General features: G+C 38.6%; 2 protein-coding genes across 2 annotated transcripts in view; one reads left to right on the forward strand and one right to left on the reverse strand.

Moving 5' to 3' along the window:
- Window positions 1–13,230, forward strand: part of LOC146457684 (solute carrier family 35 member B1-like) — a 21,303-nt gene extending 8,073 nt beyond the window's left edge. Inside the window, exons 4-9 of the mRNA XM_085091780.1 lie at window positions 1,129–1,159; window positions 1,661–1,764; window positions 2,559–2,621; window positions 3,437–3,563; window positions 5,113–5,219; window positions 12,546–13,230. Coding sequence (XP_084947906.1) covers window positions 1,129–1,159; window positions 1,661–1,764; window positions 2,559–2,621; window positions 3,437–3,563; window positions 5,113–5,219; window positions 12,546–12,746 — 633 coding nt within the window. The 3' untranslated portion in view covers window positions 12,747–13,230. The remainder of the gene's footprint in view (window positions 1–1,128; window positions 1,160–1,660; window positions 1,765–2,558; window positions 2,622–3,436; window positions 3,564–5,112; window positions 5,220–12,545) is intronic.
- Window positions 5,226–11,950, reverse strand: LOC146457686 (adenosine receptor A1-like). Its single transcript, XM_085091779.1, has 2 exons — window positions 8,965–11,950; window positions 5,226–7,295 (listed from the first exon to the last, which is right to left on the reverse strand). Exon 2 carries the CDS (start codon window positions 7,277–7,279, stop codon window positions 6,257–6,259), a length of 1,023 nt encoding a protein of 340 aa, XP_084947905.1. The 5' UTR covers window positions 7,280–7,295; window positions 8,965–11,950; the 3' UTR covers window positions 5,226–6,256.
- Window positions 13,231–14,376: the final 1,146 nt, after the last annotated feature.

A 14,376-nucleotide genomic window follows, 5' to 3' on the forward strand; every position in this document is an offset into this window, starting at 1 on the left:
TAATATGGTTACTTATTAATCATTTGCCGAAAAACACACTTGAACGCAAAAATTGCTAAAATTCACGGCGCGTTGATGAAGACCTTTGGCATATCAAATTTCAACCCGCTTATGCAAATTGTCCTTGACTACGCACCTGTCGCTTCTCAAACGTAAATATGAATTGACAAAGACACAAAAATCAACAAAAAGCTTTTCCAACAAAACATTTTATTGAAATAAACAATGCATTTGCTATTAGAGGCAAAAAAACTTTCAGTTTTTTTTGCGTGCGTGCAAACACGCATGTAAAATTTGAAGACACTCCGTGTTTGTTCAAAGCGATCACTCGCAGTAAATTCGGGCACGTTTGCGATGAAAATTACAGAGGTTACAGAATTCTGGTTCAAATCATCACTTAAACTATTTGTAAAAAGCAAATCAACATCGGAAAACATCATTTACCGTATTGTCGCCATTGTCCTGATCCGGAAATACAATCGCTTAGATCTCGGTCAGTCGTGGATTAGCGTCGGCTTTCGATAGGATTCCATTTGGGATTCCTGTGGCATTTACACTCTTACACTCTTTCACTCTTTCACTCAACCCGATGACATAGTGTCTATGCTTCTCTAGAAGCCGTAGACACAAAAACCGTCCTTGGGTTGAGTATGGATATTTTCTGGAACTGTACAAAATCTTTCTGGCAGTGTCATGCTGATCCATCTGATTTTGCTGTACCTTCTATATCTAACTTACTTAATCCTTTAAGCCCTAACAGTGATCAGCATCAAATTTCTCCTTGTAATATCAATGCTTATTTAACCCCAGAGGTCATGAGAATTAAGGATAAGATCGCCCAAGGTGAATTTTCGTGATACAGTATTTTAATAACCTCTCCTCATAAAAGTATGGGTCCAATATAGAAGAATTTGTTCTTTGATATTAGGGGTTAATTAAAGGGCTAACAAATAATTATTGTCTGCCAGTACTGTATGCTTTGTTTTTCTAACTTTTTGTTAAATTTTGTAAGTAAGATTTAATAGAAAATTAATTAACATTACACTTGTTATTTCTATAACAATATATGTCTTAAAAAGGAGGTAGAATAATCATATTATTCATGAATCATTATAAATTATTTTACAGGTGTTAGGAAAATCGTGCAAACCTATTCCAGGTATGTGATATTTAAGAGCTATTTAGGCACTGATCATTAAGTTGTTTGGCTATGAAAGAGGCTGGGGGCAACCTGTGCACCATTTGCAATGTCTTACATGGTTTGGTCGAGAGGGCAAAACAGCAAAACAGCGAACTGCAGAACAATGTTCTCAACCCTAAAAAACAATAAACAATACAGCTGCAGGTTTTAAGGATCCAGTGAAAATAGAGTTTTTGAAAGGTGCTACTGAAAGGGTGCTGTTCAGAATATTTTTAGTAATAGTTGGGGAGGGGGGGGAGGGGTTCCCGACCAACCGCACCCAGATGACATCTTGCAATGCTGCTTCTGAACATATAATTTTCATGTTTTTGTTGTTGTTGATTAAAATGTTTATTTGATTTTTTTCTTTGTTAATTGTTTGACATGTTTGTTTTTTCCTTTGTAAATTATGACTGAACAGAGGTTCTAGCTTGTTAAGTGACTGCTGAATGGTACTGATGATTTTATTTTTCTTTTCAGTTATGATTCTTGGAGTCCTTCTAGCAAGGAAAAAATACCCTCTTATAAAATACCTCTGCGTCCTGCTTATTGTGTTAGGAGTAGCTTTATTTATGTACAAGGAGGTGAGATATCTTTAAAAAAATTACAATATCTAACATACAAACAGGAAATAAAGAGCCTCTATTTGTGATTTGTGTGATAATTTGTGCTGGAATATTATATCTTTTCCTAGAAGTTGACAGTTTTCAGATAGGGAAACTCAAGAAAACTATAAACTTTGAGGAACCAATAAAGTTCAAGGCATATTTTGAAAGCAGCTGGATTTTGTCGTCGATGTTATTTTGTTATAGTGAAAGCATTTTTTGCAAGGCTGGATACTGTTTGAGGTCTGTCCATCTTTCACTCCTAAGTTCAAGAATTTTGTCCAACCTTCTTTGATGTTCAAAAATCATTCTGATTTACTCAAAACAACTTCAAATTATCAGTAATACCCTATCAAAAGATTAATTTAAAAAAAATTGTGTGAAATTAGGGGGACAAGGTTAGGCCAACATTGTCATTCTCTCATTAAATTTGTTAACAAGTCATAGGATCATGTGAAGTATTTTGACCAGTAAAAGGAGCTGAGCAAGAAAAAAACAAATATATTATGTGATGGATAAATTTGAAGCAAGTAGTTGTTTACCGGTTTATCAAAACTCCACACATCCTCATTCTTAAAGATTTACTGTGATGCTGAATTTTTCTCCAATGCTATATACTTTTATCCTTTGGCCTTTATTTATTATTGAGTCTTATTTGTTGAGCAGCTCCATCAAAATCTTAAATTATTTGCATAATAAATATTGTTGTCAGATGTTGTACTTGCTTGTTTGCTTCTGACAAAATTTTTTTTCTTTTCATTTTGTCTTTGCAGAATAAAAAACAAGTGTCAACCGATGGTAGTAGTTGGCCTATTGGATTTGGGGAACTTCTTCTGGTAAGTCTCAAGTTCTGTTCTGTTCTGGCTCCACTCCTTTGATACCATGGTCCCACTCCCCTCCCCCACCCCCTGCTCTCCCCCTCACTCCAGTCTGCAGAGTATTGCTAGAACTCCACAAGATCTCTCACATGCTGAAACTTTAAATTCTGAAGCTCGCGTGTGCGTGTGCCATGCTCTGCACACGTACACTGGTCCTCATTCTTGTTTGTGAGATTTAACCATTGATCAGAATTGAAAGGCTCAGTCCATAACTGACCTGTGTCACATTCAGATTGCTTGTTGTTGTTTTAGCTCAGATTCACCTGAGGTTTTGCATGTAGCCTTGAATTCCTTTAGGGAACCTTGCTCCAATGTTTTATCCATTTCTCTGCACTTCGTTTTGTGATAGAAATAGAAATGTTGCCCATAATCATAGGTTTTTATTGCAAATGAAGCAGAAAACAGCAGATAAAGCAATGGAGCCATGTTTTCTGAAGGAATTCAAGGCCACATGCAAAAACTCCAGTAAATTTGAGCTAAAACAACAAAAAGCGATCTGAGAAGTTATTTCAGTCGGTCATGCTCTCAGCCCTTAAACTGGATGGATTCCAGTTCCCTGACATATTAAAACCCAGAAGTGTAAAAATCAACTTGGATCACAGATTATTTGCCTTGGTGGTTCTTCATTTGTTCTTTCTGTCGTATTTCAAACTAAAGTACTTTCAATACTGAGTTATCCCAGTCTCAAATAATTTCTGTTAAAACAAGAACATTGCTAGATCATAGAAGCCTATAACCCTTGTCTAATTGTCCCATTGAATGTTCTATTGCAGCTGGTGTCTCTGACTTGTGATGGATTAACAGGAGCAGTACAGGATAGAATGAGAGCAGAGCACCATGTTCAGTCGCATCATATGATGTTTAACATGAATCTCTGGTCCATCGGCATTTTGGCCATCAGTAAGTTGAGAGTGTTTATAAATCATTGTGTTATTTTAGCTGGCAGTCTGATCCAGCGGTTAGGAGGTGACCTGCACCGTCTGCAGCGTCTTACACGGTTGGTCGAGAGGACAAAAGAACGAAAAACAGAACAATGTTCCTAACCCTAAAAAATAATGCAGCTGCAGGTTATCAGGGTCCAGTGAAAATAGAGCTTTTGAAGGGTGCAGGTCTACTTGCAGTTAGTGCACTGAATTTGCTATACCAGATAAAAAAAATATAGGAGTTGAAGCACAGCAGCTACCGAAATTGTATCATCTGGTCATCTTCAGTTGTGCTTTTAGGAAAAGATCTTGTTTTAGTGTCGCTTTAAAAATTTCCAGTAGCTTCCTTAGTTTGCAGCGACACAAATAGTAGCCTCCCACGCAGACGTTCTTAGGGGTTCGTCATGCGTTCCTGGGGCAGGAACGCGTGACGAACCCCTAAGAACGTCTGCGTGGGAGGCTACACAAATAGCAGCTCCGACAGAGACTAAATAGCACAAGAAAACAAAAAAGTGAAGGATTTTGGCAGTGTAGTTAGTCAAACAATGCCATAATGAAGGTATCCTATTGGGTAACCTAAAGTCGACAAATTAGGCACGACCTGCAAATGCAATGTTTGTAACGCCTCACATTATTGGCCGAGATAACAAAAGAACGAACAATGCTTACTGACAAATTACTGAGGAAATCGGTGGGGAAAGTGGGGTGGGGGGGGGGGGGGGCTGCTTTAAGACCAAATCTCTCATTTGTTCAGTTTATATTTTATACCTGTACACTAGAGTTGTTCCTTTGTTCTCAATGGACCCTTATCACACGGCAGCCATGTTGAATCTCAGAAGAATAAAAACCTTTGCTTTTGCACGGCAAGCCTCGCACTGAATTCGCCTCTGGCTGAGGCTTTTCCCTCGAAAACAAAGCTTTTTATTCCCCTGAGACTCAACATGGCCGCCTAGTGATAAGGGTCTATCTCTGAGTCTTGTAACTATCCAGAACAAAGATGGCTGCTTGTGCTTGGCACCTGTTTTCAGCTGAGTATAAAATAAAGCGAAATGAAACTTAATCACACTAGCGGATCACAGCAGAACAAGACAAGGGGCCAATCAAAAGTCGATAGAAATAATTTTATGTGTACATGTAGACACATCAAGCACAGAAATTGAAAAGAATGTTCCAAGCTTGCCCGGTTTTCTCTAATGTACTGCAGACTTTAATCCATCTTATTATCATTTTGTTGTTGATTTGTGTGCCAAAACCCAAGGAAAACTTGGTGAAGAATTTTGCCCAAGTAATGGTGACAATTTGATGGCTATTTGGTTTGGTGAAACCTTTGAAATTCAGCATAGAGACGAAAATATGGATTAGCACACTTGAAAAATGTTTACTTGAATCTACTGAAGCTGGACAAGTTTGGAGCATTTTTTTTTTAGTCTAAAAAGGAATTATAAACCTCCAGGAAAGACTTCACTTTGGTTAAGAATTTTGCTACACGGCTCACCGTTCTAATGTTGATGTTGCTTTAATCACAGCTCTTTTAACAAGCGGTGAAGTGTTCCAGTTTGTGAGCTTCTGTCAGCGTTATCCGTATGTATTGATCAACATTCTGACGTTCAGTCTGGCCAGTGCTGTTGGACAGGTATGAATAACGATACTCTCCTTCAGGTTTAATGATTGACGTTAGGTAATGTTTAAAATACGAGCAGCAGTGTTTTATTGGGTTTAAAACCACGAGGCGCAGCCGAGTGGGTTTAGACCCGATGAAACACGTGCCGCGAGTTTTTTGAACGGCTTCAAAAACATTCCAGGAAAAGCGTGTGTCAAGAGAGTTCATAACAATGATGTTTTTGTGAACGTTGGAAATTAGCATATGAGAAAAACATTATAACACCCCATACTAATAAGGAGGAGGTTTTATCGGGTTTTAAAACCACTGCAAGTGATGTTTTATCGACCATTTGATAGGTCAATGGGCTTACGAATTATTAATGAGTTTTTGAAGGAGATTTAGAATCGCGTTAACGGTAAATCTAAATCTAAATTGATTACTGTATAATCTCCCATGTGGGATATGAAGATACAGGTAAACGGCAAACGTGAGATTCGCGTTTATCCATTTCTGTTTAACATGTCAGAAACCTGCTTCTAATCGAGAACGCTTGTTCTTGTTCTTCCGCGGTGTCGACCGCTGTTGCCTGTCTGGAATTAGTGCCAAGGCTTTTATGGATCCTCTTGTTCAACACGTGACCTGTTATGCGCGTGATGTCTCAATCCCAGAGCTAAAACCGCGGCTATAGAGCGTTCTGGTTGTTCAACTCTCCCGTGATCCGTGCCATTGTTTTGGCAAGCACGTCAGGGATTTGCACTTCTTATTGTCTTTCTCTGTGTCGTCCGCTGTTGTCTGCCTGGAATAAATGCAAAAGGTTTTCTGTTTGCACTCGTTCAACACGTGATCTGTTATGCACGCATTGGCTGACTCGTAGCTAAAACCGCGGCCACAGAGCTACACTTACCGCAAGTTGACTTCTTATGGCGCCGAAAGTGAGCGATGAAGTCGCGAGAAGTTGTAGATAATGTCGTATTACCCCACAGAGGGGATTTTTTCGGCTGACTGGACTCCGCGAAAACGGACTTTGAGGAAGTCTACCACACAACTTGGCCACGGAGAATTCCTTCTTATTGTTCAGCTCTCGTGTGATCTGTGGCATTGTTTCGGCAAGGACTGAGTCGAATTTGAATATCTTGGAGAGAGATCTCCTCATTTGCCGCCGGTAGAATTATTTGTCTTTTCTTGGGATTCATTGAAACTTGATTTCTCTCACATAAGATTCTCACCACAGTTTTGCGAAATTCGCGAATCTTGAGCGCGTAAATGACAAAATTGGCGAATGAATTGCTGTAATGCAAGAACTTGGCGAAGTAAACCAACTGAAGGACATAACACGATTTACAAAACATGATAATGATATTCGTGATGTAGAAAGGAACCCACGTGAGAACGAACACGAGTGTGATTATAGATAGCGTCACTGCCAGCTTCTTCTCTTGCGCCGTGGTATTCCTGTTGTGCAGCTTCAGCGGGTTCCTGACCCTGTGCCAAATCATGGCGTACGCAAGGCTGATGATAATCAGCGAGGTAAATATGCAGATCATTATGGAGTAATTGAAAATGTTTCTTAGCAAATCTTTGCTGGTAAAATTGCTGATCAGGCGAAGGCTTGCCACGCAGGCAGCAAGAAACCAAACCAGAGCGATCTCGCATAAGTAGGTGGCTTTTGTGATGGTCTTGTGCTTATGAGGGCGGAACACCGAGTATGCGCGATCACACGCAATGGCGACAAGCGCGAAAATCGACGCGAAGCCCATGAAGGCGTCTATCGGCAGATAAATCTCGTTGAAGTGAATGCTTTTCTCGCTTTCTTGGAAGTAGAAATGCAGCAATTCCGCCGAATACATCGGTATTGAGCATGCGCCGACCATGAAATCCGCTACCCCTAGGCTCACCAGGAAGTAATTAGTGCGCGCATTGGCCAGTTTTCTGTTTATGCTGAAGGCTGCGATGGTCAGTGAGTTTCCCGCCATAACTGCTACTGCCAGCACAGCGCATGATATGGCCCAGCCGAGGAGGCTTGGATACAGACTGGCTGCTGGACCGTTGGCTGTCTGTGTCCCATTGGTTGTTCCGTTCATGTAGGTCATCGCAGAGAAATGACAGCTGGAAAAAAATGAATAGCCTCTTTGAACAGGTTCCAATTTTTCACGCTCCCTATTTCCCACTACAGAGCCGCTTTACGGGTTAAGTAAGTGTTGTGTTGATGGTTGAAGGGTCCATTCAGACCATTCTGGGTGTTAGAGGCATAAAGTTATGTTACCGAGAGGTGTTTTTGCGAGCGTGGCCACCCCCTGACACTCGAACTCGCCGACGAAATCGCGCAGGTTTCGATTGAAGCACGATCGTGCTCGAAAAATTTTTACGAGTCTGAATATTCAGGTAGTCTGAACAAGAGGATGTCTTAACAACCAGCGAACGCTACTTGTTGTTAATGAGAAAATAAAACACGGAATTTCAGTATAAATAAAAATTGCTCATTTGAATTTCACTGGCAAAGGTTAATAGCGGTGTTCGCTGATAATTTTTGAAGTTCCCTAATTAGCCTTTGTGGCTGGTTTAAGTTTGGCATCTTACAGCTGAATTTTCTGAGCTCTTTCTTTTCCTCTGCATTGTTTGTATAGGTGCTTTCAGAGTAGACAAGTCGTAAAATTGGGCGGCGTTTTCTCGTGAAAATTGTTCAAGGCGGATGTTTTCTTGTGACACATTTGCGGTTCTTGCTTTCTTTCAACTCGTTTCATTTCAGTTAAATTACATCTTGTTTGTTTTTGCGTTAACTGATGACATCTCACATTTATTTCGTTTGCAAAGCAGCTGACATCTACTGAAAGGTGAAAAACGATAGACCAACGCCAGAAATTCGTTTGAAAATAAAATGAAGATAAGAGAAGGTTTGCAAGGTTTATAAGATAAGCGACCGTTGTAAGTTCGTATGACCGCAACCCTCGGCGCGTTTTCAAAACTGTTGTTGCTTGCTGATTCAAGAGAAGGTGATGTGGTATTTTATTCCTTGTCAAAGACTGGCATCTAATATCAAGATTATTATTTTGTTTTTTATGGTACGGAAATGGCTTATTTAAGGTTTGGGATATTTAAAAGGTTAATGGACGAATTTCTGTTTAGTTACTGAAAACACTGTTTTTGTTCCCTCGATAATTGTCCCTCGCCGTCATATCCTGTCAAGAGATGGTGTCCTTTTCTCATTTTCGTTTGTAATGTTTAAAAATATGCGCAGGTGTCTTGAACAATTTTACGAAACCAAAATGTTTTTTTTTTTTCTTTTTTCAAGGATCGAGCTTTTCAATTCAATGCTATCAGATGATTCATTTTGTGTTTTCGTAACACCTTTTTGTCATTCTGTGAGCCGTTTAATGACTTAAGGCGTGAAATTCTCAATTTAATCGGGGAATGAATTTTAATTTACCCCACACAGGCTCCGATCCTGGCTACTTTTTGTTTCAGTTTCACAACCGTGAGTCTAAATTCCACAGGTCAAGATCGTGTATTGGCTTTAATGATCGGCAAAATTTTCTGCCTCGTAGATCAAGTTTTTTCCAAGAAACAGGTTTCGTTTTGTTTGCTTTATGAACCCTTTACCTTTCGTAACTTTAAATAATCAATATCATGCAGCAATTCCGTTCAGCATTTCAAGATCGCTCGTATTGTGTTCTGCAAGTACCTTATTGATTCGCCGTTCGATCTCAGTTTGGTAGCGTGCCGTAGATGTAAACTGATCAAACTATAAAATGTACCGAGTTACTAAATTCTTACTCACCTTGCAAGGTGTGTTTGGTGCAAGTTATTTCTTCGCAGCTTCTTCTTATTGATCGTCCGTTTTCTTTATGCTCCGAGCTACGGACACATTGCGGCGTTTTCCGATAATCAAATCGACTTCCACTTGGAATGCCGCTATGTGGTTGGATAGATGATTTCTTTCTTATGGCCGGCACCTTCAGCTATAAATAAAACTATATGCAGAAGTTATTTCCTGTTTTTCGTCCAATAAAATTTCTCCCGAGGGTAAACGTGACCACTAATGTCGTATTAAATCACAAATGAGCGAAACGTCGTTGAAAGAAATCCATGGAACTTTCGGCCATCGCCTTTTCCTGCTTGGTCCGTAAAAATAGCGATAAAAATCGTGATGTAAGATTGGAAACCGTTGCATAAAATGTTAATCAAAGATTGCGAAATATTGCTGGAAAATCTCGCCTGCGTTAATTCTTTTAGAGATAAACTTTGAGATAATCAATCCGCGCGGATCTTTGTGAAATGAAAAAGTATTGTATGTCGGATTGACCTTTTTTAATTCAATGTTTTTTGCCGCATAGCTATAGGATATTTGATTAATTTTCCCCGGACCCGGTTCAGTCTGACAACGTTAGGATTTGGATGATCTCCTTATACTTTAAACATCTTCCAATGAACGATCTGCAGGGCTCGATACACAACAGAAAAAATTGATGCAAATAGAGATTCAATAGACATTGATGCATTTTCTTATGCAAATCCCGCACGACACTAACTGCTTTTCCGGCTTCTTCTATCTCTGTTCTCGGTCTTTGGAAGTCAGTTATTAAGGTGCTTCAAAAAAGGATATTTTATGTGAACGTTTAGTCGTTGCAATTTTATTTTAAGCTGTTAACGCACGAGCCCTCTATGGCCCGTTTCTCGGTTTCAGAGTCTTGAGTTGTCTAATGCTGTTCTTTCTAAAATATCTATGTATGACCATTCAAATGAAAGCTGCTGAACAGTACTTTCCTGTGGTATTGTTTATCATGCTGTACAAGGTGGTTCTAACGTTTGAGTCGGTGGATAAAATCCAAAAGTGTGACCATTTAAATGAAAGCTACTGAGCAATACTTTCCTGTGGTGCTGTTTATTATGCTGTACAAGGTGGTTCTAACTTTTGAGTCTGTGGAAAAAATACTAAGGTATGACCGTTCAAATGAAAGCTGCTGAGCAGTACTTTCCTGTGGTGCTGTTAATTATGCTGTACAAGGTGGTTCTAACTTTTGAGTCTGTGGATGACATCTACTGAGTGTTACCATTTAAATTCTACTGAGCAATATTCTTCTGTGAAACTCTACGTTTTTCGATTTTTTTTCTAAGAAGAAACAAACAAAGTTGTTTAATTCGTGTCTTGAAAATGAAGACGTGGAAACTTGGGCTAATTTGATGGCTGAGTAGGAGATAAATATGATGAAGGCTGCAGTATTGAGATGTATCCTCTTGTTGACGCACCTGTAACGAGCTTCGTTAATTCCCACAAATCCAGATGTTTTTATTCTAATATTCAATATTCCTCCCACGTTTAATGTTTTTCAAATTTATACTCTCGATTCAAACGGAGCTTATCTCTAATCCTATCATCGTGACGGTAAAGTAAAGTCAATCTTAACATGTTTGTGGCCAGTCAATGGGTGATAATAAATGGAAACTCTCTAAGAGTCTTGTATCTTTTTGATAATTCTTGAACATTTGTTGCTTACCAGGAGCGCTTGTCTGCAAATCTATAACTTTTTAAAGAAGATTTACTCAAACTTCGTCTCATTTTCCCTGTTTAAGTTCCTCCTGTGATCGCGTGATGTAACCTGTGTGCGGTACCGGTTCTTCCAGTAGCTTCCAACGTAGAAAAGACGCAGGGCTCCAGGAAAGGGCGTCAAACAGGCCCTGCAGGCTATCGTAACTTCACGTGAAACAGTTGTGGCCGGAAAGGTTATCGTTCAGTTCAGCAGAGTGCTCTTGCATCTTGCTTTTTCTAGCCGCTTAAAAATTGAATCACTTCAAAACGGTTCTTGCGATGAAAAATTCGTAGGTTTTTTAATGATTTCTATTTGTTCTTCAACGATTATAAAATATCGCTCAATCGCCTTTTGTTTCAACAACAACAAAACTATATAATATTACAAAGCGATCAAATTAATACAAAAATACTACCATCCGAAAGATCTTTAACTATAATTATAACTTATAACTATTTAAAGGGTAAGTATGACGGGGATTTTGACCTTTTGTGGAGAAAACGGTGCAACAACACTTTCACTTAGTTACAAAACAATTCTAGAACAACAAGAAAAAGAAATCAACTGAATTCTTGAAAGGAAAAACTCATGACCTGCTCTAGTGCAATTTGGAAACAAAAACGCCAGAACTGGAAAAAGCCCAACGTTTTTCAAGTTGCAGTACATTTTAATCCAGTCCATCTGTGGCCAGAGACACTCTCTGATAGTCTTAGTGCAACAAATTTGAGCAATACTTTTAGTCGTTTTCTAGTTTTAGATATAACTTCAAATTTCCGTGGTACTTCGCCGTTAAAAATCAATGTGATCTCATAGTTAAAAGCCAGCTTTTTAGAGTCGATGATATGGAAACTTTATTCCCTGTCATAAATTACACCGTTTTCCACCACTCTTCCAGTACTAATACTTTGACGGATCAAATTTAAGGTGGCTCTTAACTCCTTCTCATAAATGCTTTTTTAAACTTTGCAAAAAGTTGTATTGAACATGCTGATCATAGTCCCATAATAAATCAAAAAATGGGGTCACAGAGCTCGTATTTGAGTTATAACTATTTAAAGTTAAAATGAAGGGTGTTTTAACAGGTTTTGTTGTTGCTATGGTAACCTATTATGTCGAGGAAATGACCACAACTTTTTCACCAATGACCAGTCATTTATTTGACATCGTTATTGTTGTATCAACTGATAAAGAGTGGTAGTATTGATCCTTCAAAGTGTAAGTGCTGGAAAATGCTGGAAACCGCGAAGTATCACGTGAATTTGATGTCATTTCAGAACCCAAAAATGTTTGTCTGTCAATAGAAACAAACAAAAAAAACCAATTGTCTTGTTTTGTTATAAATTATTATCCCAGTGCAATAAAACTGTCGATTAATGCCTCTGGCCAGAGACAGAGTAGACCGGAATGGATTGCAACTTGAAAAATGTTAGGCTAACGTTTTTCAAGTTTTGCTAGAACAAATCATGTGTTGTTCTTTTCAAGAATTGAGTTGAATTCCTTCCTCTCATTGTTCCAGAATTATTTTGTAGCTATGTGAAGGTCTTATTTCACCATTTTTAACCAGAGGTCAAAAACCCCATGATACTTCCCCTTTAAAATTTGGAGAGCTTCGTAAATCTGTAAGTCATGACCCGTTTGTTCAAAGAGTTGGTAACTCTATCCAGTGGATAAATCGTTATCCAGCAGATAAAATGTATTGATTGGAGTAGATTTTATCCACTGTATAGCGACTTATTTGCTCGATAAAGTTATCCACTCTTTGAACAAAGGGGGCCAGGACGCTACCCCATAATACTGCCTTTTTAACGATCTTGATTTTGTTTCGTTTTAGAATTTCATCTTCATGACCGTGGCAAACTTTGGTCCTCTCACCTGTTCAATCATTACCACCACTCGCAAGTTCTTCACCATTCTTGGATCCGTGCTGCTGTTTGGAAACTCGCTGATCTCTCGTCAGTGGTTTGGTGTGATTTGTGTGTTTGCTGGTCTGACGCTCGACAGTCTTTACGGCAAAGCAAGGAAGAAAGAATGAAATAACACTACCAAACGATTATCCTAAATTTTAAGACTCGGTTCATCTAGACATAGTTTTAGTAAATTCGTTTCAACATGTCAAAGAAATAGAATATATCTCTAACTCCGGAACAGAATTGCACAGAATAGATGGTATCTGTTTTCAGAATGAACAGAAGGATATTCCGTTCATTTTTGCACAGACTTGCTTTGTACTCAAAGTTACAAACAGCAAAAACTGAAAATTTGGTGACGTTTTTGTTTAGCTGTTTTGTAAATGACATCACCTGGACATAATTTAGTGAAATGTTAGTTCTCTGTGCACAGGACTAAACAATTCTCTAACTTGCGTATGTATCAGTGAGGATTTGAGTTAAACGTCATACGTTTCCCCGACTTCAGAAATTGTAAATTATAAATAACAGAGTTTATTTATGCAGGAATTTTCTTGATCAGTTCTATTAAAACGACAAAGAGATATAATAAAATCAGTTGAAAGCTGAGTCGGTTTTCGTGTTAACTTGATTTTGAAATTGGGACAAGTTGAGAGTGTGTGACAGCTGTTACAGAATGAGCGACGCATACGCTGAAAAAGTTTTGGCCGCGTGGTACTCGGAACTCGCGTACCAGCGAAGGCCTGGGTATTAGGCTATATTGTCTGTCGATAAACTGATAATATATGGAAACTATTAAACTAGTTCAAGATTGATAGTTGAATTTTACTGTCAGTGACACAGGCATACTCAAAAAAAGAAAATCCGAGTTCATCTAACTGAAGTCGAACCTAAGACCTTCCGAACTACCCTCCTTTTTTTTTGAGAACCTTTTTTATAAGAACCTTGAGGCTGAGATGAACTAAATTTTAAGAACATACTACAGGCTGAGAGTCAGTTAAGGGGAACATTTTTGCTTTGACCAAATGTTTTTAAAATGAACAGTATAAACACGGATAAAATAATACATGAACAAATTCAGTCTATATTGTCCGATTAACCTAAATAATCGGTGTTTTGGTCCAGTCCGCATAGAGTTATTGAAATACTATAATAGATAATTTAAGAACATCTTAAAAACTTTTCAGTCTCAAATTGCCAACAATAATAAGAACGTTCAGCCTCAGTGAACCTCAAAATTAGACATTAAAAAAAAAGAGTGTAGTAATTCGAAGGCCTTTAAGACCTAATAGGTCGACTTCTGTTAGAAGTCCTTAGAACCGTACTAACAGAATGTTGCATATGACATTTTTTTTGGCCTTTCTTTTGGAACAATCGTACTATGTAGCAAAATTTTTACACGCTGAAAAATCAGTGGAAATGGAAATTGCTACCCAGACTGGAATACCCCCGAGGTAATGACTAGAAATAGGCCTTATCACGGTTTTCGACGCCATTTTGACGAGTAGGCAAACAGGCTTAAAATAACAATGTTTGTATGGAAATCCGATGTCATATAATTTTCATAAAACATCGCTTCTGACAAATTCATGAATTGGAAACGTTTGGCTCTAGGAAATGGATTTTAACAAAAAATTGGAGGGATGAAGCTGTGCCAGAAAGCGTCCAGTCGTGCTTTAAACTTTCCATACATTTCCCTGTATTTTTTTCCCGCGAACTATTTTTAGTAGCAGTTCACGGCTGGTTCGCTATACA

This window comes from Pavona decussata, unplaced genomic scaffold (assembly GCF_977016875.1).
Source record: "Pavona decussata unplaced genomic scaffold, jaPavDecu1.1 SCAFFOLD_238, whole genome shotgun sequence".
NCBI classification, from domain to species: Eukaryota; Metazoa; Cnidaria; class Anthozoa; order Scleractinia; family Agariciidae; genus Pavona; species Pavona decussata.

Excerpts from the sequence above, each read along its gene's own strand:
- LOC146457686 (XM_085091779.1), bottom strand. The coding sequence starts at position 7,279 with ATGACCTACATGAACGGAACAACCAATGGGACACAGACAGCCAACGGT.